Source organism: Chelonia mydas, chromosome 7 (genome assembly GCF_015237465.2).
Source record: "Chelonia mydas isolate rCheMyd1 chromosome 7, rCheMyd1.pri.v2, whole genome shotgun sequence".
NCBI classification, from domain to species: Eukaryota; Metazoa; Chordata; order Testudines; family Cheloniidae; genus Chelonia; species Chelonia mydas.
In genome coordinates this window covers 89,331,551-89,358,703 of record NC_057853.1, presented here as the reverse complement: position 1 = coordinate 89,358,703, position 27,153 = coordinate 89,331,551, and the positions used below count along the sequence as shown (strand labels likewise).

Genomic DNA, 27,153 nt, shown 5'->3' with positions numbered 1-27,153 from the left:
TCCATGATGTGCTTTATTTCTAAAACTTGGCATGTTAGAAAAACAAAAGATTTACATTTACAATGCATATGCATTGTATACTGCAACTCAATATTTCCCTTCTTTGGATACATTTGTGCTGCTCCCCTAATACTGAAGTTCATTAAAGAGAATTTTATTAAAGTAAAGTAAATTCATCAAGTATAGATTGTTACATATAAGAGTTTTGTAATTCATTAAAAACCAAATAAGACAGATATCAACAGAAATGAATATAATCCTTGATCCCAAAGCCACATTTTTAAGTATTCTTCCTCATCAAGTCGAGGATTTCATTATACACGCGCTCAGATGCATCGAGGCCCCAGATGAAATCCAGGTGGTTCCAGTCAGGAATCACCTTGTGGTAAACCAGATTAGTGATTAATAGGTCCATGTAGACCTTGCTGGTGTGAGCTAAAAGTTCCCTAGTGCACTGAGAACTTTTAGTTCACACCAGCAGGATCTACATGGACCAATTAATCTGCTACTTGTTAGTATGCTTTATAAATCACACCTGCGTAGTCCACTTTACTGCTCCATATAGACAAGACTTCTTTACATTTTACCTGAACACCACTTTTCCTCTCATCTTATGACTGTAAAATGTTTGGAAGCAATGTGGGAGCAAAAGGCAACATCCGTAGGGTCAGCAAGCCAGTCATTTCCACCACTCCACATCGCAGTTGGGACTTGCATGTCTGTCATATTGTATAAAGGCGGAATATCCTTAAAAAAAAAAAAAAGATTTCACAAAAGAAAACAAGTTTGGATTGGAATGCAATGAACAATCAGTTACACATTACTAGAAGACTATTTTAAACAAAGAACTTTATAATGATTTACGGTAGTTCTTGAAAGAGAAAATAATTCAAATTAAACATGATGTGTAATAATTGTAACTTAAATATCACAATTTTGATGACAATAGAGAGAGAGCTTAAAATGAGTTCTCTCACACGAGTTTCATCAATTTCTGGCTCTGAAAGAATGCATTCTTATTCAATGTCTTATAGAATTTTAATGACCTCAGAAGTTACACCTAAATCTTACACTGAAACCTCCACTATCGTAGTCTGCTGCCACATATAGAGGACATTTTCAAAGGAACAATCACACAGCAGGTGAGAGACTTCAGGATACTCAGACAAGATAAAAACAAAACAAAAAAGAAACCAAAACTCAGGATCTCTTCTGTTTCCTTCTCACAAGCCTGGTTTTGTACCTAGAGTTTCTGAGCCACTGAGAGCTTATCTATGTAGAGCAATAATGCAGATGTTCAGACTGTGATTTCTAAAGTGCACTAACGTGTTGCTCATTAATAAGTCCACGTAGATCTTGCTGGTGTGAGCTAAAAGTTCCCTAGTGCACTGAGAACTTTTAGTTCACACCAGCAGGATCTACATGGACCAATTAATCTGCTACTTGTTAGTGTGCTTTATAAATCACACCTGCGTAGTCCACTTTACTGCTCCATGTAGACAAGCCTTCTTTACATTTTACCTGAACACCTCTTTTCCTCTCATCTTATGACTGTAAAATGTTTGGAAGTAAGGATGAGATATTCAAGTAAGAGATATATATATATAAAGTATCTAGAGGGCTACATTGATTCATCACCACAATATTTTTCCGTCAGATGAGTCTTCAGAGCACAACCGCTGAGCTTCCAGGCAATGTCTCAACTGCTTTTCTTCCAGTTAAAAACTCAGCTCTCTCTGAGCTATGCCTCTTGCTAGCGGAAGCCAAAGAGTCTTTTCATGCTTCAAATATGCTACACCTCCTCGCAGCCCCCAATGACCCAGCAGACAAAACTCGAATTCCTCCAACGGACTGGTCTCCTTTCTGACTGGTACGCAACCCAGCAGGTTTTTAGCAATAATATAATGGTATTAGCAATGACTTCATTTATATTTCTGTACTCTATCCGAACTAGAATTTACAGTTGGATTGAGGACAAGGAGTGTTGTGGACCACAAGTTTCAACTTTCCAGATATTTTCATTTGAATTTTCAACCAGGAAATTGGGATGCATCATTTTTGTAACTGAGTTTCCTAGTTCTTTTAAAGAAACCAACAGTAATTGATCAGACACGAACACAACAGATTTTATATTTGAGATTAGAGATTCAAATTGGATGGAAAAGTAAGAAAATTCCAACTAGTTTTTTTCTGCTTTGAAATAAATTAGACCTTATTTTAAAATATGCTCTATTATAACCATAGGCACAGAGGTACAAATGTATACTGGTGACTTACTACATAAATATTTTAAGCGTGTGGTTTTTTTTAAATAGAGGACAGTAAATTCAGTGGAATTTCTCTGGATTTATACTGGTATAAATGAGAATATAATTTGTCCCCTAATATGGAATTTTTTTTAAAGTATAGCTTTTGCTTGGCTACCATAGCTTTTGCTGTCAAATGGGATAGTATGATGCCCACTCTCTCTTTTTTTTTTTTTTTTACAGTTTTTTAAAGTGAAAATACTAAAATGTTTTCACATTAGAATTACCTTACCTGATCATAGTGGACTTTGTTAGATGGTATTCCCCAGTCATAAGCTTTCAGTTTACCACTTTTAATTGCCTAGAGTAAAAATTAAAATCAAATGTACATGTTTTAAATAGAACAAGGAAAAAAATTGTTACTGAATTTGCCCCTACAAAGTTAGCCTTTGAAACAAGCCACTGGAGAGGTTTGCATAATTTAGTTCAAACTGGATTCTCCAGGGTCCAACAAAGAAAGGATTTTAGGATAAATAAACTGGGATTAGATTGACTCAGGACCTTCTCCCTGATCCAACAAATGAACAGGATCGCCGGCCTATGGAAGGCCCCAGTCCTTAGGGGAGGGTTGGAAGGACTTGGCCTATTGAGGTCATGAAAGACTGAATGCTTGTTCTGAGCTTAAACTGTGATGAACTTGTGACCACAAGGAATCCCCTGAGTGGGGGTTGAAGGACTGCTCCTGCAGAATCCACGTTAGGGTGACGTCTGGTGAGTTTATTAGCATGCATGTAGGTTCTTTCATTGTTTTAACAGGTTTTCTGTGTAGCGTTTTTAACTTAAGGCTAAAGTAGGCTTGCATAGGAAGTGCTATGTGGTACCTTCTAACTCTAGCAATTATACCTCTTTAACCGTTTCTGAAGAGAAAGCAAGCAGGTGTCCTTGGGCAATCTGCCTCTGATGGGAATAACACAGTGAAGGCAGGGAACTGTGCAGCCTGGACATACCCAGGTCAGAAGGGATTGACAATGTGGATTTCCACTCCAGAAAGCCAATGGGTGGTGAGCTGGAAGCCTAAGAGTGGGTGCTCTTGCTGGACCACTGAGGGGGAATACAGGTGCTGCTGCCCTGAACTGAGACAATGGCATGTCTTCTCTACCATTCCTTTATAGAGACAAAAAAAGGATATTTTGTTGATTATATTTCCATGTATCCTGGGTGGGGACTGGCACCGAGTACTAACTTGCAAGCTAATTTGTACATTATGCAGGGAAAAAAGAAACTAGCAGTGCTGCCCTGTGAGGTTGCTCTGTATTTAGCTATGTTCATGCCTCTGCCAAGTTCTCTGCTTGCAGAATATACTAAGCCACATATACTAAGTAGACAAAAGTATGATTAAGGGACGATTAGTTCTTTCAATGTGGCAATGCCAGCTTGATTGATAAATTGTTGGCACTGAGAATAAATTATGACGATAGAATAGGAGACTGGCCCTAAAATCAATTTTCAAACATCATGTACAATTGTTACATAATGATTGCAGGGCACTTTATATTTCAGAAGTTCTACCTGTTTCCAGTGAATCACGTTTTGTACAGAGGTTCCAGCTGGGGCATGTGTTATATACACATATATTCGGCTCTGAAAGGAAACATTTATATTTCATAACAAGTTTCATCTCACGAATGGATCTACTTATTTATCACAAATCAATACTGGCAATTTCAAGGATAAATCTGTTTTGCAAAAAATATCTGAGGAACAATTGTAGTTTAGACGTACCATATTTAAGTTCTTCTCATTAAATGCACATAGCTCAAACATGAGGTTGCCACAAAACTCTGATAAAATGCCCTGGCTGCAAAATTCAGCAGCAAACAAGTCAGCAAAAAAAATTCTGTCGTATGAATTCTTTTATGCCAACTACAGTCTGTAAAATTACGAAGAGTCATATTTAATACAATTACAGATATTGGAGATAAAACCTGCCCTTCCCTCTATCTGCCAATCAAAGAATGTCTCCTACAGTATATTCAAGTTCTGTGTTCAATACACATTTAAATAACTCAGGTGATTAGGAAGTGGAAGACTATTTGCCATTCCAATTGTCCTCACAGTTAAGAATTTTTCCTTCAGATTTTCTAATCTTTAATTATTTCCTTCTACTTACGCCTCTTGGATAGACTTAAGTAATTCCTCTCCCTCCTTGGTATTTCCAACCTTCAGATACAGCCAAACTACCACACTATCCCTCCGTCTTTTGGCCAAGCTACAGGAGCATAGGCATTACTATACCAGATCAGACCTCTGGTTCAACCAGTACCATTACTGGTCTCTGCAGTACCACATACTTCAGAGGGAGATACTAGAATCCTTATAATAGAGAATCATGGAACAACATGCCTGAAGCAATAAGGCGAAAATCCCTTGTTTTGTACCTTACCTAGTATAGCTGGATGTACTCATTAACCATATAAATGCCTAATCCTCCTTTGAAACCTGCTAAGCTTTTTCCTTTTAGAGTTTTAGATTTGTTGCCCTTCAGTTTTACTGAATGCTACCCTTTTCTTGTTTTAGGAGAAGAGGTAAGTGGCAATGCTTTGTTATAACCGCAACACCATTTTCTATTTTATAAACCTCTCATGTCTCCTTTTATTCATACACTCTCTGAACAGTCCAAGATTTTTTCATTCCCCCATGACTCTGAAGTCTGCCCATCCCTCTAACTGGTTTCCTAATTCTGCTATAATATACTTTACGGGTAAATTTTAGCACAGTAAACACAGATTATGGATTAAGATATGTGACTAGTTTTAATATTTGTGCAAATTTACACAGTAAAATCTCTGGAAATTCTAGAATGTCTTACTTCATTTTAACTGTTCTGTCCTAATGGGTTTTAGAATCCCCACCAAAAAGTCCAACTAACTTTGGTTAACAGATATTCTGTCTAAAAAAAATCACCTACCTTGATCACTGCATCGGGAAGCAACGCAAGCTTTGTCAACAGGCTTTGGGCATACTTAAGTGTGGCTATAGGAACTAAGGCAAAATACACTTTGATTATTTGAGCCAGCTGGGGCATGGTTGAAAATGCTATGAAAGCTGAAAATGAAGAAAGAGATGTACAAGTTACTATTGCAAGGAGTTCAAGCACAATGTTTAGATTTTGTGAAAACTATTTTACAAACTGAAAGGAGAATAGAAATGTTGAGAATTTTTAAAGGGTCAACTGAAAACACAGGCTGTTTACAATGTAAACATTCCCTAGCTACATTTGCAGTCCACACATTGCAAAAACCCCCATTGAAGTATGAAGATAAGATGACGACACTTTCAGTCTGAAACTGTCTTTCAGATTAAAGTAACTTGAACGGAATTTAGTGCCTTTGCCTTGCTTAATAAAACATTGTTGTGGAACAAAGTTTTGCTGGCTTGTAAATAAATAGTGTCCTGTGTGCATACTTCAGGTTTTCCTTAAAGTGTGATTATAGTCAGAAAAACAACTGTCAGAATGGCACCTCCTACTCAGATGTCCTTCCTTGGTATTGCCAGGCCCAGATTTACTTATCTGAGCAAAAGAAATAAGCATTTATTACTCATTAGCACTGCAGAAACCGAATAACTGTTGTGACGCTGAGTGGGCTGCTACTGTGGTTCATGTATCAACAGAATCGTTAACTGAATTTCTATGTTCCTGTCCACCCTAGGATAAAATGGTTTATTTTACTATGTGGCAGCTACTATGAAATTCTAAGCCTAGAGAAGACAGGGCAATGGTATTTTAAAATGTAATCTGCTTGTGGACACGTATTGTTAAAACGTGACCTAACGCTTTCTTTCTAATGTGGACAAGCCCAAGAGCACAATCTGCACTTCATGGTGTACACCTTAATTTCACCTTAACCACACACTCCAGCTGGATCAGCGTTATTGGTGATGGTGATGAGCAAGTCAAAAAACAGAACGTGACGTTCAGATGACACAGCTATCAGAACATGATATTGCCCTAAAAAGTTCCCCTCTGGTCACATGTGATATCTTCATCACAGCGGAAAGTGTGTGTGTGTGTGTGCGCGTGCGTGCGCGCGCGCAGTGGGAGGGGGGAGGTGGAAGAGATCTAGACTTCAAAGGACAGATAGTTCAATTGTTAACGACAGACACTGCATTCCCCTCAACTTACCTGTCGTGGTGCCTTCTGAATGTTCAACATAATACAGTTTCTCTTGTCCAGTTTTCTGCACAATATAATCTATCACAGCTGGATGGTCATATTTAGCCATTTCATCATAGCTATAAAAGGAAGGGTGATCATCTTTATGTCAGCTGTGTAATTGTCTGCATTTGAATACCAAAAGCCTTAGAACTGAAAAACAGTTATAGCACTACAAGCTTCTCCATATTATTCCCCCCAAGCACCTCAAATGTTTTTAGTCCCCTCTGCACTGGGCCAGGAACTGACATAAGGAACTATATTTAAACTAAAAAGAAAAGAAGTACTTGTGGCACCTTAGAGACTAACCAATTTATTTGAGCATAAGCTTTCGTGAGCTACAGCTCACTTCATCGGATGCTTATGCTCAAATAGATTGATTAGTCTCTAAGGTGCCACAAGTACTCCTTTTCCTTTTGCGAATACAGACTAACACGGCTGTTACTCTGAAACCTATATTTAAACTCTGTTCCAGCTACACCAATCAATATAGATCATAGGCACTATGTTTAAAAGAAGAACATCAAGCATTCTTACAACTACAATACCCACCTGTGGAAGTGAAGAAACAGATTGATAGAGCCAGAAGAGTTCCCAGAAGTCACCTACTACAGGACAGGCCTAACAAAGAAAATAACAGAACGCCACTAGCCGTCACCTTCAGCCCCCAACTAAAACCCCTCCAATGCATTATTAAGGATCTACAACCTATCCTGAAGGATGACCCAACACTCTCACAAATCTTGGGAGACAGGCCAGTCCTTGCCTACAGACAGCCCCCCAACCTGAAGCAAATACTCACCAGCAACCACATACCACACAACAGAACCACTAACCCAGGAACCTATCCTTGCAACAAAGCCCGTTGCCAACTGTGTCCACATATCTATTCAGGGGACACCATCATAGGGCCTAATAACATCAGCCACACTATCAGAGGCTCGTTCACCTGCACATCCACCAATGTGATATATGCCATCATGTGCCAGCAATGCCCCTCTGCCATGTACATTGGTCAAACTGGACAGTCTCTACGTAAAAGAATAAATGGACACAAATCAGATGTCAAGAATTATAACATTCATAAACCAGTCGGAGAACACTCCAATCTCTCTGGTCACACGATTACAGACATGAAAGTTGCGATATTACAACAAAAAAACTTCAAATCCAGACTCCAGTGAGAAACTGTTGAATTGGAATTCATTTGCAAATTGGATACAATTAACTTAGGCTTGAATAGAGACTGGGAGTGGCTAAGTCATTATGCAAGGTAACCTATTTCCCCTTGTTTTTTCCTACCCCCCCTCCTCAGACGTTCTTGTTAAACCCTGGATTTGTGCTGGAAATGGCCAACCTTGATTATCATACACATTGTAAGGAGAGTGATCACTTTAGATAAGCTATTACCAGCAGGAGAGTGGAGTGGGGGGAGGTATTTTTTCATGCTTTGTGTGTATAAAAAGATCTTCTACACTTTCCACAGTATGCAGCCGATGAAGTGAGCTGTAGCTCACGAAAGCTTATGCTCAAATAAATTGGTTAGCTGTAGCTCACGGCTGTTACTCTGAAAGCTCACATTGTTTTAGATACTAACCAAACTTGTATTTTGCAACTGCAGCTGTTTTTAGTACCTGGGTTGCAGGGTTGTGCAGAACCGTTTTACTCCTTTCGTAAATTCACACAATACAGTCAGTTATTTGACTTAACGGATTTATCATGTACCACAATAATTTTAGTGTTCATCCCCAGAGAACTCCAAATACTGTATCAACAGAGAAAGACAATACGACCTACATGTTTGTGTCTGTCCACTAATTCTGGAGGTGCAGTCTGACATCTCAAGGCCTGATTTTTTTAGATGCTTAGCAACTCCAACTCCAATTGACTTGAATGGAGCTGGAGACTTCAATTCCTCTGAAAATCCAGCTATAAATTGTGAAATTAGAAATTAGTGTTTTGGCTTACTTCTTACTTTATCAGGACAATGGATTCCCAGCATCACTTTACAAAACAAAATAAATTGGTCATGTCATCGTTTTCCCCAAAAGTACAGTCTACCTGAAAGCCCAGAATTCCTCTTGGTGCACTGAAAGGTTTATGTGTCGTCTGGACCAAGTGTTCCCTCTGCTATTTCCTATCCAAACATCATTGCCCGCATCTGCTAGAATGAAGCCCAGGCTGTTTGTGGCCAGATTAATGATCCAACTGGTACCATCTGCAAGTAAACCATGCTGCAGAAACACAACAGGCTTCGGACCTGAAAGAGAGAGAGATACACCAAATATTCCACACAAGCAAAACTTCTGTGACACTGATAATGAAACAACACTCATGCGTCATAGTCAAATTCCTAAATCCAGCATTAACCTCTTGTAAGCAGAGTCAGGATGGGCTCCACCCTGACATCTGGTGGTGAGGTGTGGCAAGTTGTGGAAAAGAACTTCAGGGGCTGATCTCAATTTGCATAGGCACACCCACCCCGCCTAGAATGAGGCCATAACTGCCCAAATGGTCACTTTGGCTGTTGTGGGATCCCCAGTGTCTTTGTTATTGGGGCGGGAAGAGTAAATTGTTATTACCCTGATTATGGGAACTGTGCTTGGAACTGTACTTGGCCTTTTGTTATGATGGAGGGACTCACCATCAACTGAGTAGCACTCGCTAGGCAAGGGACATGGGTTCCAAAACTCTGTGAAGGGGGAGAGACTTGAGACAGGTATTAGTACCTGGTGGTGTGGGCCCCTTTGTGAGGGCCTGAAGCACCAATTGCACCTCTGTCTCTCTCCACTGTGGAATGTCAGCTAATTTTGGGTCTATTAAGAGTCTTGCTACAGGTACTGTGCTGCATTCACTTTGGCCTTATGGTGCACCAGCACTAAGGCTCCCACTACTATGAGCTGAAATCACTGAGAGCTGAAATCACTGAGAGCTGTGTCAAGTAGTGGGGAGCCGGAAGATCTAGAGTGCAGTGGTGCTGTTCGTGAGACGGCGAGCTGTGCAGAGTGGAGCCGTTCGTGAGACGGTGAGCTGAGCAGAGCTGTTTGTGAGACGGCGAGCTGTGCAGAGCGGAGCCGTTCGTGAGACAGCGAGCTGAGCAGAGCTGTTCGTGAGACAGCGAGCTGTGCAGAGCGGAGCCGGTCGTGGTGGAGCGGAGCCATTCGTGAGACAGCGGTGTGTTCGTGAAACGGCGAGCTGAGCAGAGCTGTTCGTGAGACAGCGAGCTGTGCAGAGCGGAGCCGGTCGTGGTGAAGCAGAGCCGTTCGTGAGACAGCGTAGCAGAGCAGAGCCCTGTGGGGCAGTCAGCTTCAGGACACGTAAGGTGCCCCTTACCCCTTTCCCCCACACACAGGCACATTTTAGCCAGACTGGGGAGTAAAGCTCCGCAGATAAACTTTCGAACTCTGGGGCTGCCCTGACCAGGGACAGAGACTTTTGGGTCATTGGACTTTTGGGACTTTGGGTGATTTGGGGTTGCTGGACTCCAGAACCCAAGGGAAAGGGGCATGCCCCAATTTGCTTGGGGTGGGTTTTTTTTGCTCATGGGTTGTGTTATGAATCCTGTTGGTGGTGTTTCCCCAACATAATGTCACATTGTTTCTCTCTGTTATTAAAAGGTTTTTTGCTACACTCAGACTATGTGCTTGCGAGAGGGGAAGTATTGCCTCTTGGAGGCGCCCAGCGGGGGTGGTATATATTTGTCCCAGGTCACTGGGTGGGGGCTCGAGCCGGTTTGCATTGTGTTATTGGAATGGATCCCCTAGATATTGAACCCGGCCCTTGTTGCTGCCAACTCTGACGGGCAGAAGGGTTACACTCTGGAGAGAGATTTGCTGAATTGCCAAGGACTGTATTTTAAAGTATTTTAATTTACAAAGACATATGTCCTTACAGTAGGAAGATTGCATAGACCCCTTTCATTTTTTGTGCAAATGGGTCTAAACCCAAGAAAAGTGTCAGGGGAAAATGGTGTTTCTCAAATGCATCACTACTAAATATAGAAATCTTTGGAGAAGATTTACGAGAAAGGCTTATTATTACCATAGCTACATGCAAACAGAGAGTATCTTTCAGGATTAGTCCTATTGTACTTGATTTTCAAATGATTTGATTTTGATATGTAGTTTAGGCTCCAAGCAGTACATGTCTGGTTGTATCTTAGGTTAGTGAGCATCACTCTGATTATTGGATCCAGGATTCTGTTGTCTATTGGAGAGAATGCAAGCAATTGGGCTCCGTGTCCTCAGGTACTCCACACCTGTTCCCATAATATCAGTATCTCACTGCATTAGTTTCTGTTGCTCTCCCCCACACTCAGTGTCCACGTTTATTCCCCATTCAGTAGCTTCTGATAACATTTGGTTTTAAGTGTCATGTAGTGAGTGCCAGTGCACCTTATACCACTGTATTTCAGATCATTTCCTTTTCAGAGTCATTACTTTTGCCCCACTCCCTGCAGCACTCATATATATGCACAGTTTTGCGTAAGTGACCTCGAATAAATATCTGCCAATCATCCCAGCTCGATCTCAGTTGTGAACACTTGTCCCAAAGAGCTGATATCTGGAGTACACTAGTAGGTAAAGGAGCCTTCCCTTCCACTTCAGGAAAACTAGCAGCTCAAGACCAGAAGGGGAATCACTTAATGTCTTGCTGCAGAGAAAGTGGTTCCAGGGACCAAAAGGGTTTGAATGGCTAGGAGGGGATGCCACTACCAAAGAGCATTTCTAGCCTTCACCACAATCTTGACTAAGTTCACCACCAAACTCTCAGTCCCCTTCTCCTCCAAACCAAACAACCACTCACTCCTGCTCTGAAACCTACCAGCCACACTCTTCCACCACCAGAGGCCCATCTCTCCCCCCTTCCTTTCCATAAATTGATGCGATAGAAACATTTCACCAGCCGTGGTACTCCAACAAGCAGTTTAAAGATGACAACGTAGCTCATGTCCTTAGCATACATATGGTCTACTATATACAATTAAAGCTCTGCCGATCTAACAGCCAAAAGGTATATTTACAACTGAGGCTAGTTAAATGATTTCTCTACAAAATTAATACAGCTGGCACAGAAAGGTATTCCATTTTGCAGAGGATTTCACTATTTTGAAATATGGTTTCATTCCAATTCGGAACAAATCCCCAAAATTTCAGATTTATCCACAAAAGGGAATGGAGTCCTGGCTTCAGAGCAGTCCACGTGGTAGGCTGCCCTGGAGCTGTGTGCCCTGGAAACCTGGGCTTCAGAGGAGCCAAGGTGGGCAACGGGACAGGAAATTAAGCATGTATCCATTGGAAACCTGCCTCGTTTCCAGAGGATCTTCATTAAAATTGAACCATCTCCATGTCACTCAGTCAGCAAATTCTGACAAAAAGCTTGCATCTGCAGTGACTCAAAATTAAGTGTGCAAAAATAGATTGATAGAAGGAGAAGCTTTATACTACTTCAAAAGAAACCATCTCCAAAGAGCACTACGAAGAAGATGAACAGTGGATGCCAAGGAAGAGATCGGTTTTCACATTACATAGGCAAACATTAAACTAAAATCCGATGAAGTGAGCTGTAGCTCACGAAAGCTTATGCTCAAATAAATTGGTTAGTCTCTAAGGTGCCACAAGTACTCCTTTTCTTTTTGCGAATACAGACTAACACGGCTGTTACTCTGAAACCTGTCATTAAACTAAAACAGTAACTGAAATTTACACAGCATCCAGACAAACCTATGAAGCTTTTATATGAATGATGTTCATATGTGTCTATATCCATAGGTGATCTTCCTGATAACACCATCCTGGCCACTATGGATGTAGAAGCCCTCTACACCAACATTCCACACAAAGATGGACTACAAGCCATCAAGAACACTATCCCCGACAATGTCACGGCTAACCTGGTGGCTGAACTTTGTGACTTTGTCCTTACCCATAACTATTTTACATTTGGGGACAATGTATACCTTCAGATTAGCGGCACTGCTATGGGTACCCGCATGGCCCCACAGTATGCCAACATTTTTATGGCTGATTTAGAACAACGCTTCCTCAGCTCTCGTCCCCTAACGCCCCTACTTTACTTGCGCTATATTGATGACATCTTCATCATCTGGACCCATGGAAAAGAAGCCCTTGAGGAATTCCACCATGATTTCAACAATTTCCATCCCACCATCAACCTCAGCCTGGTCCAGTCCACACAAGAGATCCACTTCCTGGACACTACAGTGCTAATAAACGATGGTCACATCAACACCACTCTATACCGGAAACCTACTGACCGCTATTCCTACCTACATGCCTCCAGCTTTCACCCTGACCACACCACACGATCCATCGTCTACAGCCAAGCTCTGCGATACAACCGCATTTGCTCCAACCCCTCAGACAGAGACAAACACCTACAAGATCTCTATCAAGCATTCTTACAACTACAATACCCACCTGCGGAAGTGAAGAAACAGATTGATAGAGCCAGAAGAGTTCCCAGAAGTCACCTACTACAGGACAGGCCTAACAAAGAAAATAACAGAACGCCACTAGCCGTCACCTTCAGCCCCCAACTAAAACCCCTCCAACGCATTATTAAGGATCTACAACCTGTCCTGAAGGATGACCCAACACTCTCACAAATCTTGGGAGAAAGGCCAGTCCTTGCCTACAGACAGCCCCCCAACCTGAAGCGAATACTCACCAACAACCACATACCACACAACAGAACCACTAACCCAGGAACCTATCCTTGCAACAAAGCCCGTTGCCAACTGTGCCCACATATCTATTCAGGGGACACCATCACAGGGTCTAACAACATCAGCCACACTATCAGAGGCTCGTTCACCTGCACATCCACCAATGTGATATATGCCATCATGTGCCAGCAATGCCCCTCTGCCATGTACATTGGTCAAACTGGACAGTCTCTACGTAAAAGAATAAATGGACACAAATCAGATGTTAAGAATGATAACATTCATAAACCAGTCGGAGAACACTTCAATCTCTCTGGTCACGCAATCACAGACATGAGGGTCGCTATCTTAAAGCAAAAAAACTTCAAATCCAGACTCCAGCGAGAAACTGCTGAATTGGAATTCATTTGCAAATTGGATACTATTAATTTGGGCTTGAATAGAGACTGGGAGTGGCTAAGTCATTATGCAAGGTAGCCTATCTCCCCTTGTTTTTTTCCTACAAACCCCCCCCAAGACGTTCTGGTTAAACTTGGATTATTGCTGTGCACATTGTAAGATGAGCTATTGCCAGCAGGAGAGTGAGTTTGTGTGTGTGGTTTTTGGAGGGGGGGGGTGAGAAAACCTGGATTAGTGCTGGAAATGACCCACCTTGATTATCATGCGCATTATAAAGAGAGGTTTCAAAGAGGGATGGGCTATTACCAGCAGGAGAGTGAGTTTGTATGTGTGTGTGTGTGGGGGGGGAAGGTTGAGAAAACCTGGATTTGTGCTGGAAATGGCCCTACTTGATGATCACTTTAGATAAGCTGTTACCAGCAGGAGAGTGGGGTGGGAGGAAGTTTTGTTTCATGGTCTCTGTGTGTATATAATGTCTTCTGCAGTTTCCACGATATGCTATGCATCCGATGAAGTGAGCTGTAGCTCACGAAAGCTCATGCTCAAATAAACTGGTTAGTCTCTAAGGTGCCACAAGTACTCCTTTTCTTTTTACGAATACAGACTAACACGGCTGTTACTCTGAAACCTATAATAATACTGATGGCTTAGTGGTTTATATTTGAAATGGATACCGAAAATTTGGAAAATCTGTTAGGTTTTTGCTTACTCCAAATGACTTATTTTCAGACTTATAAATGACAGTTAGGAGTTAGTCAAAAATCATCATAAGTTTGGGAGACTGCACAAAGAAAAAGTGACAGAAAACCCAGTACCAGTCTCACTGGAGGGATAACAGCAGTTTACAAAAACAATATCAGCATGAATTACATATACTTTATCTATTACTTCTACAGTTACTGTCCCCCCATACTGTAAAGGTTCCCCCTTTATCTATTACTTTTACAGTTACTGTCCCCCCATACTGTAAAGGTTCCCCCTTTATCTATTACTTCTACAGTTACTGTCCCCCCATACTGTAAAGGTTCCCCCTTTATTACTTCTACAGTTACTGTCCCCCCATACTGTAAAGGTTCCCTGAACAGCAACAAAGCCTACAGACCGATGGTCTCTGTTTTAGACTTGTGGCTGGTGCGTCTTTTGGACAAGAGATAACGTTGCTCAAGGCAGAACAATTCACTTAGACCTCAACATTTAGATTGCAGCAGTGGCACTTCAGTCCTCCTAGCCTCTTTTTCACACCCATAAAGGTTCATACTACCGGGACTCAGTTTTCCCATCCACACAGGCAAAAGCCTTTCATCACATCAGCCTTCAGTTTGTCTCCCGATTTTGCTTACTCCCTCTTTTCCCTGACTTCTATGTAGTGCTCCCACTTTTCCCCTTGTCCTCCCTCGCCGCCCAGTACTCCTTCCCTTGTCCTTTGACTTTTAGGAGGCCTTTACCTGCATCTTTATTCTCCCTGGTTCTCATATACACTTCACGGTCCTCTAGCAGCTTTTAGAGTGCTTCTCTACAGCATTTTCTGCCACCTACCATAAAGACAATTTGCACTGCTGATGTGTTCTCTATGGGGACTAAGAGTGGAAAGCAGGGTATGGGCATGTTGGAGGGTCCTTGCAGGGACATTGTTTAATTCCTGCAATGCTGAAGTTACAGATGGACTTTTCCACAGCTGGAGGCCAGGACTAGACTGTCACATGCAGGAAAACTAGCATTCAGGTAACTCGGGGTAACTCTCCTCCATTCTGCACAAAAATATCACACACATCTGTGCAGAGCAGACAGAATGCCTGCTGAAATGCTTAGGAAGAACAGTAGCATAAGGGATGGAAATATAAGATGGTTCGGTTGATGTATAAGGAACTTTTGTTCATTGTCATGGTCAGTAAACTGATATGAAATGAAGACTAGTATGTCTGTCAGCAAAAACATTCAAAAACTTCTAGGCTTAATTTTTATAACCACAAATCCTTTCTTCCATGCATATTATAGAAATTAAAATTTATATTCTACACCACAAACATCCCATAAAACTAAAACTACAAAGAAAAATACTGGCTCCCCGTAATAATAGTAGAACCCCATCTTTAGATTTGCAGAATTTGCTAAGACCCCTGAAAATCTCCCGTATGTATTGCTGTAATCTAGGTCATATTTAAGACAGGGAGGAATTTAAGGTTACAACAAGTTTCCTATTTAATACGGACATAAATTTTACCTGTGTTGTCAGCATTTACTTTCTCATGAAGAATTCTGTTAACACTAAGGATATAGCCATCTGCTGTCACATCATCATGCTCTTCATTAGGGTACCCCCTGTATTGAATTATTTCACTCTGCAGGAAGAAAAAAAAAATCAAAGGCTTTGGTCTCAGATTGCCAACAGGTTTTCATTTTTTTAAGGCTTTCTTAGGCCATGTATTTACTATTAGGGGGTTTTACTGGACGTAGTTTCTGGTGGGATATTTTCAAGGAATCTGAACTGTGAGGCATTATCTATTATAGCCTCTGTCAGTGTATTCCACCAAATAAGGTGAATTAATAATGTATATTTCATTGTTTCTCAGAGATTCCCCCGACCCAACTCTCTCTTTAATACATTACTTACAATATTCATATACATTTCAGGATGGTCATTTGACCTGCTGTCAGGGAGTCCTTGCATCAAAACAATTCCATGGTTCAAACATGGTATAGCTACAGAATGCCACATCTTGGGTCAGCCTAGAATAATACGTTTCATATTAGTGCTATCTGAATCATGCTTAACTCCTCCAAGCAGAATGTGTCCTCACCAGTTATGACCAAGTAGCTTAATGTTCCATATAGTCTGCCTAAGAAAACAAGTTACATTGGGCCTGCAAAACTCAGGAACTATGCTATGTATTCTTGAGCACCATCTTGTCCATTAACACATAACTTTTATAAGCTGAAAACTGCAGGACTGAGTCCTGTTTTCCTGTTGCTTATTTTACTCGTCATCATATACTACGTTGGGCACAAAATATTCAGCCCGGGCTATGTGAAGCTCTAGGCTGCACTGATTATGCTGTATTTGGTCTCAGTCCTGTAAAACAGCAGTACCACACACAGTGTCAGAGACTCAGTAAATGTGGTGTAAAGAGCCATAATTACTTTATATCTTAATATCCTGTTCATTACAGATACTACAGATGGGTCTGAGATGTGAAGTTCAGATTCAAAATTAATCAATCAAAATTAATGGTTCAACCCATGAAGGAAATAGGAGTTAGGTGCAAAGCTTTGATCAATTTTTCCAGGGTAAGAAAGAAAAACATTTTCCATTCCCTTCTAATTAAGCCAATTCCTTCAGCAAAGAAGAAAATAACCAACAATGCAATTTAGAAAGACAGTTCTCCACTGCAGTCTCTTCTGTATTGTCCTGTCCATCTTTCTCCTCTTCTTCCTGGGGAGCAACCTGTCCCTCCAGCAGTTCTTTGTAAATTATCCACATCTTCATAGGAATTAAATCATTTATCTGCCTTTTCTGGAGCATTAACTAATTTAGCTTTTTCACCATTTAAGATCTTTTTTGGCTGGACACCATAGTGCAAAAAACTTGAATCCTTTCTCCTGGAGATGTTGGTTTACATTAACAAATTAGAATGTCTAGCATTGAGACTCTATTTCTACATCCATAGTTGTAAGCTGATTACCTTGAAATATTCTTACCAAATACAGTCTAAGTCTCTAGCAAGCCTCAGATCTTCCCCTGGGTGCTGGAGACAAAAAGCTCTCTTATAAGTAGTGGGGGCACGCTCTCAACAGGGTTTGAAGTGCAAACTGCAATGTGCCCTATCGCTAAATCAAATCCTTTATCTTCAATTGCAATGATACGCAAGTCAGAAGGAAGTTAACATGCTGTTCTCCTGGCTCCCTTTTAAGGATTTTAGTCACTCCTTCATTTGATTCAAGTTAGATCTGCCAGTGGGCAGGCTTTCTTATTTTACACTAGTGGGCAGTATTTCAACTTCATTGTGCACTTTTGGCATCCCATTCTCTGGTCCACTTCAGTGAGCCTCTCTTTAAAACCATCTATGATGGTCTAACGGATTTGAGGGTGGTTTGTAAAGCTATGACATGTTCGAAGAGATATTCTTTATCACCTCTTGGTACTCTTTGAAAAATGCGTTTTCAATTCCCACCCCCCACACCATCTCTTCCATGCATTATTAGCTACAGAGTTTGCCAGCAGCAAACACTGTAAACTAATTTAAAATTAAAAAATTAATATTACAGCCATCCTTAAGATGCTTTTGATATTGAAGACAGTGTTTTTTCTATTTAAAGTATTTTCTACTCTGAGACTTCATGTAAGCAGTAGTAAACAATATAACTAAGACTGAAATGTAGCTTCTAACCCTTGCTAACTCTCAGAAACATTTGTTTTGTGCTAGAATTTGTTTTAGAATTGAGAAACACCATTTTTAGTTTTCTATGTATGTACATGGCAATGGGAGGAGAGAAATGCTCTCAGACTCCTATGCATGCACAAATATGCTCATTGCTTTAAAAGGCGGATATAGTTTTGTTCAAATTTAGCAGGTCTCTTAGGCTTTAATAAGCAAGATTTAAGACACTTATATCTTTAAAACTACTGAATAAGTTATTTAAAGTTTTCGACTAATGAGAACCAGGATGAGGAGTCTCAAGTTGTTCACAGTTTAAACAATCAGCAAGATTCTCCTTTTGATTTTGCAGTCTGTTTTGGGTGTTTTGATAAAGTAAAAGAAACATGTCTTTTAATTAAGTTTTTGGCAAAAAAACCTAATATTGATTCAATGTGAATATCAGCTACATGTTAATAGTGTGTGTCTTTTCTCACTGAATTGAGCATTAAATATTAGAATCTTGTAATCGTTGCATTAGCTTGCTATTTATCATTCAAGACTGTTCTATCAGATTCTTCCTTTCTGATCTTCTAATTATGAAACAAAAGAAAGAATACATTTCTGAATTTGAACACTTAAAGAACTTTACTTTTATTGAATTCAAAAGCTATGTAAATAGAGATGATAGATTACAGTTACAGAGATTTATTTTTAGTTAATGGCACACGTCAGCTAATACGTATATAGAACAATCTCCTCCTAATAGCCTTTTTCTACTACCTTCTTCTTCAAGGGGACAATAAAAAGACATGCCTACTGGATCTCTTCATGGTCTGTATTGATAATCACTGGGATTAGTACAGAATGACTTTTGGTCATGTGACAGGAGTATTGACCCTGACCCTAGGTGGCTGACTGGTACCATGAAATAAAATCTGGCCCAGATCCTCAGCTGCATTAAAATCAGCATAGTTCCAGGGACAAAGGAATTACATATTTAAAAAGTAATTAACAACTTGGGTGCTTTTCTGAATTTGGGTGTGTGATTGCGTGTCTAGTTTAGCCACATGTATCAGTTGTGCCCCATGCATTCAATTCACCTTACAGAAACGGTCATCCAGACACCAGCTAAGAAAATCATCTTGGAAGCAGATCTACCCTCCTATTCATGATGTATTTAATTTACGACACATACTTTAGAAAGCAGAAGACTTAAAACTTGTGTGTGGTGCTTTTAAAATGTACGTTGCTAGTTGAATTACTTTCTTTGGATACGTATATGCTGCTGACCTAATATTTAAGATCATTAAAGAAATCTTATTAAAGTAAATATAGTGAATATAGACCATTATGTTTTGTATGCAAACAGTTTTGTAGTTCACTAAAAATCAAGAAAAACAGATATCAACAGAAATTAATCAAATCCTTGATCCTACAGCCACATTATTTTCATGGGTTTTTCCTCATCAAGTCAAGGATTCCATTATACATGTGCTGAGGTGCATCCAGGCCCCAGATGAAATCCAAATGGTTCCAGTCAGGAATTGCCTTGTGGTAAACCAGATTAGTGACTTGTGGGAGCAGAAGGGCAACATCCTTAGGGTCAGCGAGCCAGTCATTTCCACCACTCCACATTGCAGTTGGAACTTTCATGCGCTTCACATTATATAATGGAGGAGTATCCTTTAAAAAGGGGGGTTTATAAAAGAAAAAAAGAGTTTCATGTCACTAGAGGATTATTTAAAACAAAGAACAACTTTATAATGGGTTTATTGTCATTCTGGAAAGGATAGCACTGAGGACAAGGGAGTTGTGAATCAGAAGTTTTGAATTTCCCTGACAGTTCGTATTTGAATTTTCAACCAGGAAATTCACTGCATCATTTTTGGAACTAAGTTTTCCTAATTTCTTTAAAGAAACAGTAACAGAACAGAAAGATAATATGCAAGGTTAGACATTCCAACTGGAAGAAAAGACCAACTAAGTGATTCTATTTTGAAATAAATTTTGAAAATGGTTCCTAGCCTTTGCTATCTCTCCCCTCCCCCCCCCCTTTTTTTTTTTAAAAACAGAAAGACAAATATTTCCCCATTTGGAGAGGTTTACCTGATTATAGTGCAAACGGTTGAACCAGGTTCCCCAGTCATAAGCTTTTAGTTTACCAGTTTTAATTGCCTAGAGTATAAGATTAAAATCAAATGTATATACATTTTAGTAAACATAATTGTGATCATTGTGAGGAAAAGATAGGTTCATTACTTCATACATTTGCAGGTTTTTCACATGTAGAGGCTAATAATTCTCTCTGCCTTAAAAACCTGAGGGGGTGAAATACAGGGAGACAGCAGCTGAACGAAAACTGGGTTGTCATACTACCCTGAGGTAACTGGAATGCACGTAGCAGAGCAAGTCTGGTGCTTCTAAACAGATATATGGCCACAAGGGGAAAGTATTAAAAATATATGGTTACACCATGTTTACTCTGCTATATATATCTATAATTTAAATAGCATGACAGAAAAAAATTGATATTTTGTTTGCTGCATTCCCATGTATTCTGGGTGTGGGTTGGCAGTCAATATCAATTTGCAAGATAATTAACATCTTACTCAAGAAAAAAAACCTAAGGCTTTGTCTACGCTTTGTCTGTGGTAAGTCGACCTAAATTACGCTAGTCCAGCTACGTGAATAACGTAACTGGAGTCGACGTAGCTTATGTTGATTTACTGCAGTGTCCACACCACGCTGCGTCAACAGGAGACACTCTCCCATTGACTTATCTTACTCTTCTTGTTCCGGTGGAGTACCAAGTCAACTGGAGAGTGCTCTGCTGCTAATTTAGCAGGTCTTCACCAGACCTCCTAAACTGACCCCCGCTGCACTGATCACAGCAGCGTCGATCTCCGGTAAGTGTAGACATATCCTTAATAGTAGTGCTGCCCTATAAGATTTCTTGCATTTAAGGTATTTTCATGACACTGCCAAGGGTCTGTTTTGCAAAATATACTATGCTAGGCCATTAAGGGATAATTAATTTTTTTGATGAGGCAATGCCATCTGGATTGATAATTTATTCTGAATGACAACGTTTCCTGACAGAATAGTATGGGAGACTGACCATAAATCAATTTTCAAATACAACATATAATTTTTACATTATGATTGAAGGGCACTTTATGTTTCAGAAATTCTACCTGTTTCCAATGAATCATATTTTGTACAGATGTTCCCGCTGGGGCATGTGCTGTATACACATGTACTCGGCTCTGAAAAGAAACATTTAAATTTCACAAGAAGTTTCATTCAGGAAGTGGCTCCATTTATTTATCACAAATCAATGCAGACAATTTCAAGGATAAATCAGTCTTTCAAAAAAACAAAAACCAAACAAAACAAAAACACCCTGATTTATACATACCATATTTAAGTTCTTCTCATTAAATCCACACAGCACAAACAGGATATTACCACAAATCTCTGATAAACTCATATGGCGGCAAAATTCAACAGCAACCACCTCACCAAAGTAAGTGTGGGGTAAGAAATCTTTATTCCCAAAAAAAATCTGTAAAATTAAAAAGATTTATATTTATTACAATTACAGATATTGGCGATGAAATCTTCCCTTCCCTCTATTAACGCTAAACTCAGATGTAATATAGGGGACATTCTATGTTCAATGTATATTTAAATAACTCAGGTGAGGACAGTTCCACCACTTGGAAGACAGACAACTCCCTATTCCAAAAGTTTCACTGTTAAGATCTCGATTACTATTTTCTAGTCCTTAATTAATTCTTCCTAGTTTTACTCTTTGGATACTCCTAAATAATTCCTCTCCTTCTTTGGTATTTGCAACCTTCAGGGCCTACTAAACTATTGCATGGTCTCTTGGCAAAAGTTATTGGCATTACTGTGCCAGATCAGGCTAGTGGTCCAACTAGTCCAGTTACTGCTCTCTGCAGTAATACATGCTCCAAAGGAAAATACTAAAATCCTCATAATGGAGAATCATGCCAGTGGGGGGAAGTAACTTCCAAACTCATGGCAGCTCATGCTTAGTTTATACCCTGAAGCAATAACGTACCCTTATTTTGTTTCCTACCTAGTATAGCTGGATACCCTCATTACCCATAGAAATGTCTAACCCTATTTTGAATCCTGCTAAGCTTCATCCTGTCAGAGTTTTAGATTTGTTGCCCTTCAGTTTTACGGAATGCTAACTTTTTCTTGTATTAGGAAAAAGGGTAAGGTAGAGTGGCAATGCTCTGTTACCACCTCTACACCATTTACTATTTTATATACCTCTCATGTCTCCCTTTAATTCATACACGCTCTGAATAATCCAAGATTTTTTCCACTCTCCCATGAAAGTGAAGTCTGCGCATGACTCTAATCCATTTTCTAACATACTTTAAGGGTAAATTTTGGCACCATAAACACAGATTATGGACTAATGTACGTGACTAGCTTTGACAGCAGATTGCACACTAAAAATCGCTGGATATTCTACAGTGTCTCAACTCATTTTAGAATCCCCACCAAAAGGTCCTACTAACTTTGGCCAATAGATATTCTGTGTGAAGAAATTGCATACCTTGATAATTGAATTGGGAAGTAATGCAAGCTTTGTCAATGGGGATTTGGCATATTTCATTGTGACTACAGGAGCTAAGGCAAAATACATTTTGATTCTTTGAGCCAGCAGGGGCATGGTTGAAAATGCTATGAAAGCTGAAAATGAAGAAAGACATACAAGTTACTATTGTGGAGTTCAGGCACAATGTTTAGTTTTTGTAAAAACTATTTTACAACTGCAATGAGAACAGAAGTGTTGAGAATTTTCAAAGGGTCAATTGAAAACAGAGGCTGTTGATAATGTAAACATTCTCTAGCTGCATTTGTGGCCCACACCTTGAAGTGCCATGCTAGGTCGCAATTTTCAAAAGACTCGATTACTAGGAAGTTCCTACTGAAGTTTGAGGATGAGATGATGACACTTGCAGTCTGAAACTTTCTTCCAGGTGAACTTAACTGGAATTTAGTGCCTTTGCTTAGCTTAATGAAATGCTGTGTTAAAACAAGGTTTTGACTATTTGAAAGTAGAGTCCTGAGTGTGCATATCAGATTTCCCATAAAGTGTGATTATACTCAAAAAAACAACTGTCAGAATGGCACATCCCTACTCAGATGTCCTTCCTCTGATTTACTTATGCAAGCAAATGAAGTAAGAATTTATTACTCTTTTAGCACTGCAGAACCCAAATAAATATTGTTATGCTGAGTGGGGTCCTACCGTGGTTCATACATCAAAAGAATTGTTAACTGAATCTCTCTGAGTCCACCCTTGTATAAAATGGGTTTTTTTTTCTATATGGCAGCTACTGTACAATTCTCAACCCTAGAGAAAACAGGGCAATGGTGCTTTACAATGTTAGTTGGTCAAGGTGAACCACGGGTGTTCAAATACAATATTCCTGCTCTCTGTTAGGATTTTATAATGTGCTAGTTGAAACATGTTAACTCACATGTTTTAGCAATACACTTTCTTCCTAAAGTGGACAGGCCCAAGATAAAAATCTGTACTTCATAGTGTGCACCTTAACTACACACTCCAGTTGCATCCAGGTTATGGAATGATTATGTGTAAGTCTGAAAAGAACAGAACATGACTTTCAGATGACAGAGCAACCAGGACATGACATTACCCTAAAAATTCTCTTCTGGTTGCCTGTGGTATTTGCAGCACAAACAAAGGGAATTGGAACCAGGGTGCATGTGGGTATGGGAGGCGGATGTGTGGCAAAGGAGAGAAGAGATCTAGCTTATAATGGACAGTTATTTCCATATTTAACGATACACCATATTCCCCTTAACTTACCTATAGTGGTGCCTTGTGAATGGCCAACATAATACAACTGCTGTTGTCCAGTTTTCTGCACAATAAAATTAATCACTGCTGGAAGGTCATATTTAGCTAGTTCATCAAAGCTACAAAAGGAAAAAATACCATCTTTAAGTGTAATAGAATTAGGTGTCTACTTTTAAACACAAAATGTCTTTGAACCATAGAATAGGCATAGCACATGTACTGCAAGCCTCTCCAAATTGTTCCCCCAAAGTGCCTCTAGTGTTTATAGCCCCATCCACACTGGGCCAGAAACTGAGGTAAGGAATCATGTTTAAACCCTTTTCCACTGTATCAGTCAGATTGATTCACTGGTCCAAACTGTGTTTAAAGAAAAACAAACCAAGATTTGTTGTTTGAGATACAGCTCTCTCATATCCATGTTAGCTGCAACTATGTTTAAACAGAGTCTCTAATGGCAATCTCGGACAGTGACTGTCAGATACTGTAGCAAGGCTTTTGAACTTTTTTGTCCTTTGGTAAGTTCATATTCCAGTTAAAAGGCATTTGATTTCATTTAATTTATCCTGTCCTCATAATAAATTTAGTAATTCCAAGAGAACTCCAAGCATGATACAGAGAAATAGACAACACCACCTTCATATTTGTGTGTCCACTAATTCTGGGGGTGCAGTCTGACGTATCAATTGCCTGATTTTCTGAGATGCTTACCATCTACAACTGCAACTGACTTGAATGGAACTGGATGTGTTCAACACCTCTGAAAAAATCCAGGTGTAATTGTCAAATTGGGCATTCAAAATTACTGGACACATTTTAGTGTTTTAGCCTAACTCTTTATTAGTTTCGCACTGAAGTAGTGAAAGCTTTCATAACATCACTTTATAAAACAAAATAAATTGATCACATCATTGTTTTTCCCAAATTACAGTCTACCTGAAAGCCCAGAATTTCTTTTGGTGCACTGAAAGGCTTATGTGTCGGCTAGACCAGGTGTTCCCTCTGCTGTTTCCTATCCAAACATCATAGCCTGCATCTGCCAGTATGAAGCCCAAGCTGTTATTGGGCAAATTGGTAATCCAGGTGCTGCCATCTGTAAGTAAACCATGCTGCAGAAACACAACAGGCTTTGGACCTGAAAGAGAGAGACAGACACATGCTGCATATTCCACACAACCAAAACTTCTGTGATATTGATAATAAAATGACACTCATGCCCCAACAGCCAAACTCCTGACTTTAACACCCAGTTCTAGTTGTAGAGGGATTAAGTTGAATCGCCAGAGACACTAATGTGGAATTCCTTAAAGACACTTCTTACAAAAGGAAAACTACATAGAAGTATTCTCTCTCTTGTACTACTGGGTGTTAAACAAAGAACAATTTTATGGAAAAAATTGTCTCTCTCAAATGCTATCACTACTAAATATGGAAAACTTGGGAGAAGATTTGAGGGAATGGCTTATAATTACCATGGCTAAATGCATACTAAAGGTGTACTTCAATATTAGTCCTATTATATTGATTGTCAGAAAACATATTTGTTGTGTACTTCAGGATCTAAGCAGTACATGCCTAGAAAGATGTATCAGGTTAATGAGTTTCATCCTGATTACTAGATCTACAGCCTCTCTCAGCCTCTTCACATAGTCCACACTAATTCCCATAATAACTGTATCTTGATGCGGCAGTTCCTCATGATCTCCTCCCACCATCATGTGGCTATGTTCGTTCCCCTCCTAATCATTGCTACAATCCTGTGAATCCCGAAGTGGGGTCCCTGGACTTCTGCGGGTCTGACGTGGGCTCTGCTGAGATCTGCCCCGGAGCGAGGGCCAGCACATACTGGAACAGCATTCCAGCTCTTTTTCCATGTAGGGTATGCCATTTTGTTCTCAAAACGGCACCCTCGGTACAGCATGACCTCTGACGCACTAGGCATGCCAGGTCATGCTGGAAGGGGCGTTCCAGTAGTACCAGAAATTAAAGGGGTCCAGGACACTTAGTAAGATGCCAAAGAGTTCATTGGGGGAAAAAGTTTGGGAACCATTGCTATAATATTAACTGGTTTGGGGTTTTTTTTTAAGTGTCATGGAGTCAGTGCCAGAGAACCTTATACTACTGCATTTCAGACCTTTTTCCTTAAAGAGCCCTGACATGAACCCCTTTCACTGCACTTATACCCATGGACACCATAATTAGTAGTAATTCCAGTTTGATCTATGTTGTAACCACTTGACCAGGGGACCTGGTGTCCAGACTACACTGGTAGGTACAGGAGTCTTCCCTGTCCCCTCCTGAAAACAACTAGCAGCTCAAGCCCAGCAAGGACATGACTGTGTATTTTACTGCACAGGAAGTGGTGCCAGAGAACAGAGATTTGAACTGCTTGAAGGGGATGCTGCTACCTAAGAGTTTTTTTTGCTTTCATAGAATCATAGAATATCAGAGTTGGAAGGGACCTCAGGAGGTCATCTTAGTCCAACCCCCTGCTCAAAGCAGGGCCAATCCCCATTTTTGGCCCAGATCCCTAAATGGCCCCCTCAACTCACAACCCTGGGTTTAGCAGGCCAATGCTCGAACCCTGAGCTATCCCTCCCCGCCATTCTTTCACTAGGATCTTGACCAAGCTGGGACTAGCACCATTCACCTTCCTGCCGTTGAAACTACTGTCTTTCCACAGTTGCCCACCTCTCCTTCTTCCCCATCTCTAACACCATTGTAACAGTTTGTGGAAACATTTAACCACTCCATGGCACTCCAACAAAGCAGTTAAAATAGACAACATAGCTCAAGTTCCCGGGAGAGCCCTGCAGTTCCACGGATACAGATTTCTATCTACAGACAAATTTGTATCCACGGAGGGCTCTAGTCACAGAACATTTTTTGTGAGGGGGGTTGGAGTCGGAGTGGGGTTGGTACCATACTGGTAAGAGTTAAAAATCTACTTGTATCATTGGTGTTGATGGCCCATTAAGGGCCAATGGGCCACTGAAGAAACTCATCCCACCCAGCAGATCTTCCGGCAGATCCCTCAGACAACAAGAAGCTAATGGCAAACCATGCAAGGACATGTGATATGCTCCTGTGACCCTGGACTCCATCTTGGGCCAGTAATTTTCCATACAAATGGGCACTGGGCTTTATTTGGGATGGTGAATTTCCATGCACATAGAGGATATAAATTGTAGTTGGAACATCTCCATTCTGTCTTCATTTCCTGCTTCATTTCTCCAGACTGGATTTCTATCAAGGAAACTTTGAACAAGGACTAATGATTCCCAATCTGTTTGGGTGATTCCAGAGAGGCTCTTTACAAGTTAGCAGACCATTCCACCACTACTACAAACCTGACATAAATGATTGCCAAGTGCTTATATATA

At 40.2% G+C, this 27,153-nt stretch overlaps 1 protein-coding gene and 1 pseudogene across 12 annotated transcripts in view; both read right to left on the bottom strand.

Moving 5' to 3' along the window:
* Window positions 1-421: 421 nt before the first annotated feature.
* Window positions 422-18,371, bottom strand: LOC102945009 (annotated as a pseudogene).
* Window positions 18,372-18,527: 156 nt separating this feature from the next.
* The window catches only part of LOC102940789 (lysosomal acid lipase/cholesteryl ester hydrolase), a 38,827-nt gene continuing 30,201 nt past the window's right edge, over window positions 18,528-27,153 (bottom strand). For 11 of the 12 annotated variants that reach the window (XM_043550745.1, XM_043550744.1, XM_043550746.1 and 8 more), the window contains 7 exons: window positions 24,707-24,905; window positions 23,783-23,892; window positions 22,499-22,635; window positions 21,320-21,466; window positions 21,096-21,167; window positions 20,008-20,076; window positions 18,528-19,584 (listed from right to left, as the gene is read on the bottom strand). In XM_043550745.1, coding sequence (XP_043406680.1) covers window positions 19,351-19,584; window positions 20,008-20,076; window positions 21,096-21,167; window positions 21,320-21,466; window positions 22,499-22,635; window positions 23,783-23,892; window positions 24,707-24,905 — 968 coding nt within the window. In that variant the 3' untranslated portion in view covers window positions 18,528-19,350. The remainder of the gene's footprint in view (window positions 19,585-20,007; window positions 20,077-21,095; window positions 21,168-21,319; window positions 21,467-22,498; window positions 22,636-23,782; window positions 23,893-24,706; window positions 24,906-27,153) is intronic. The other variant, XM_043550752.1, reaches the window with a different exon arrangement.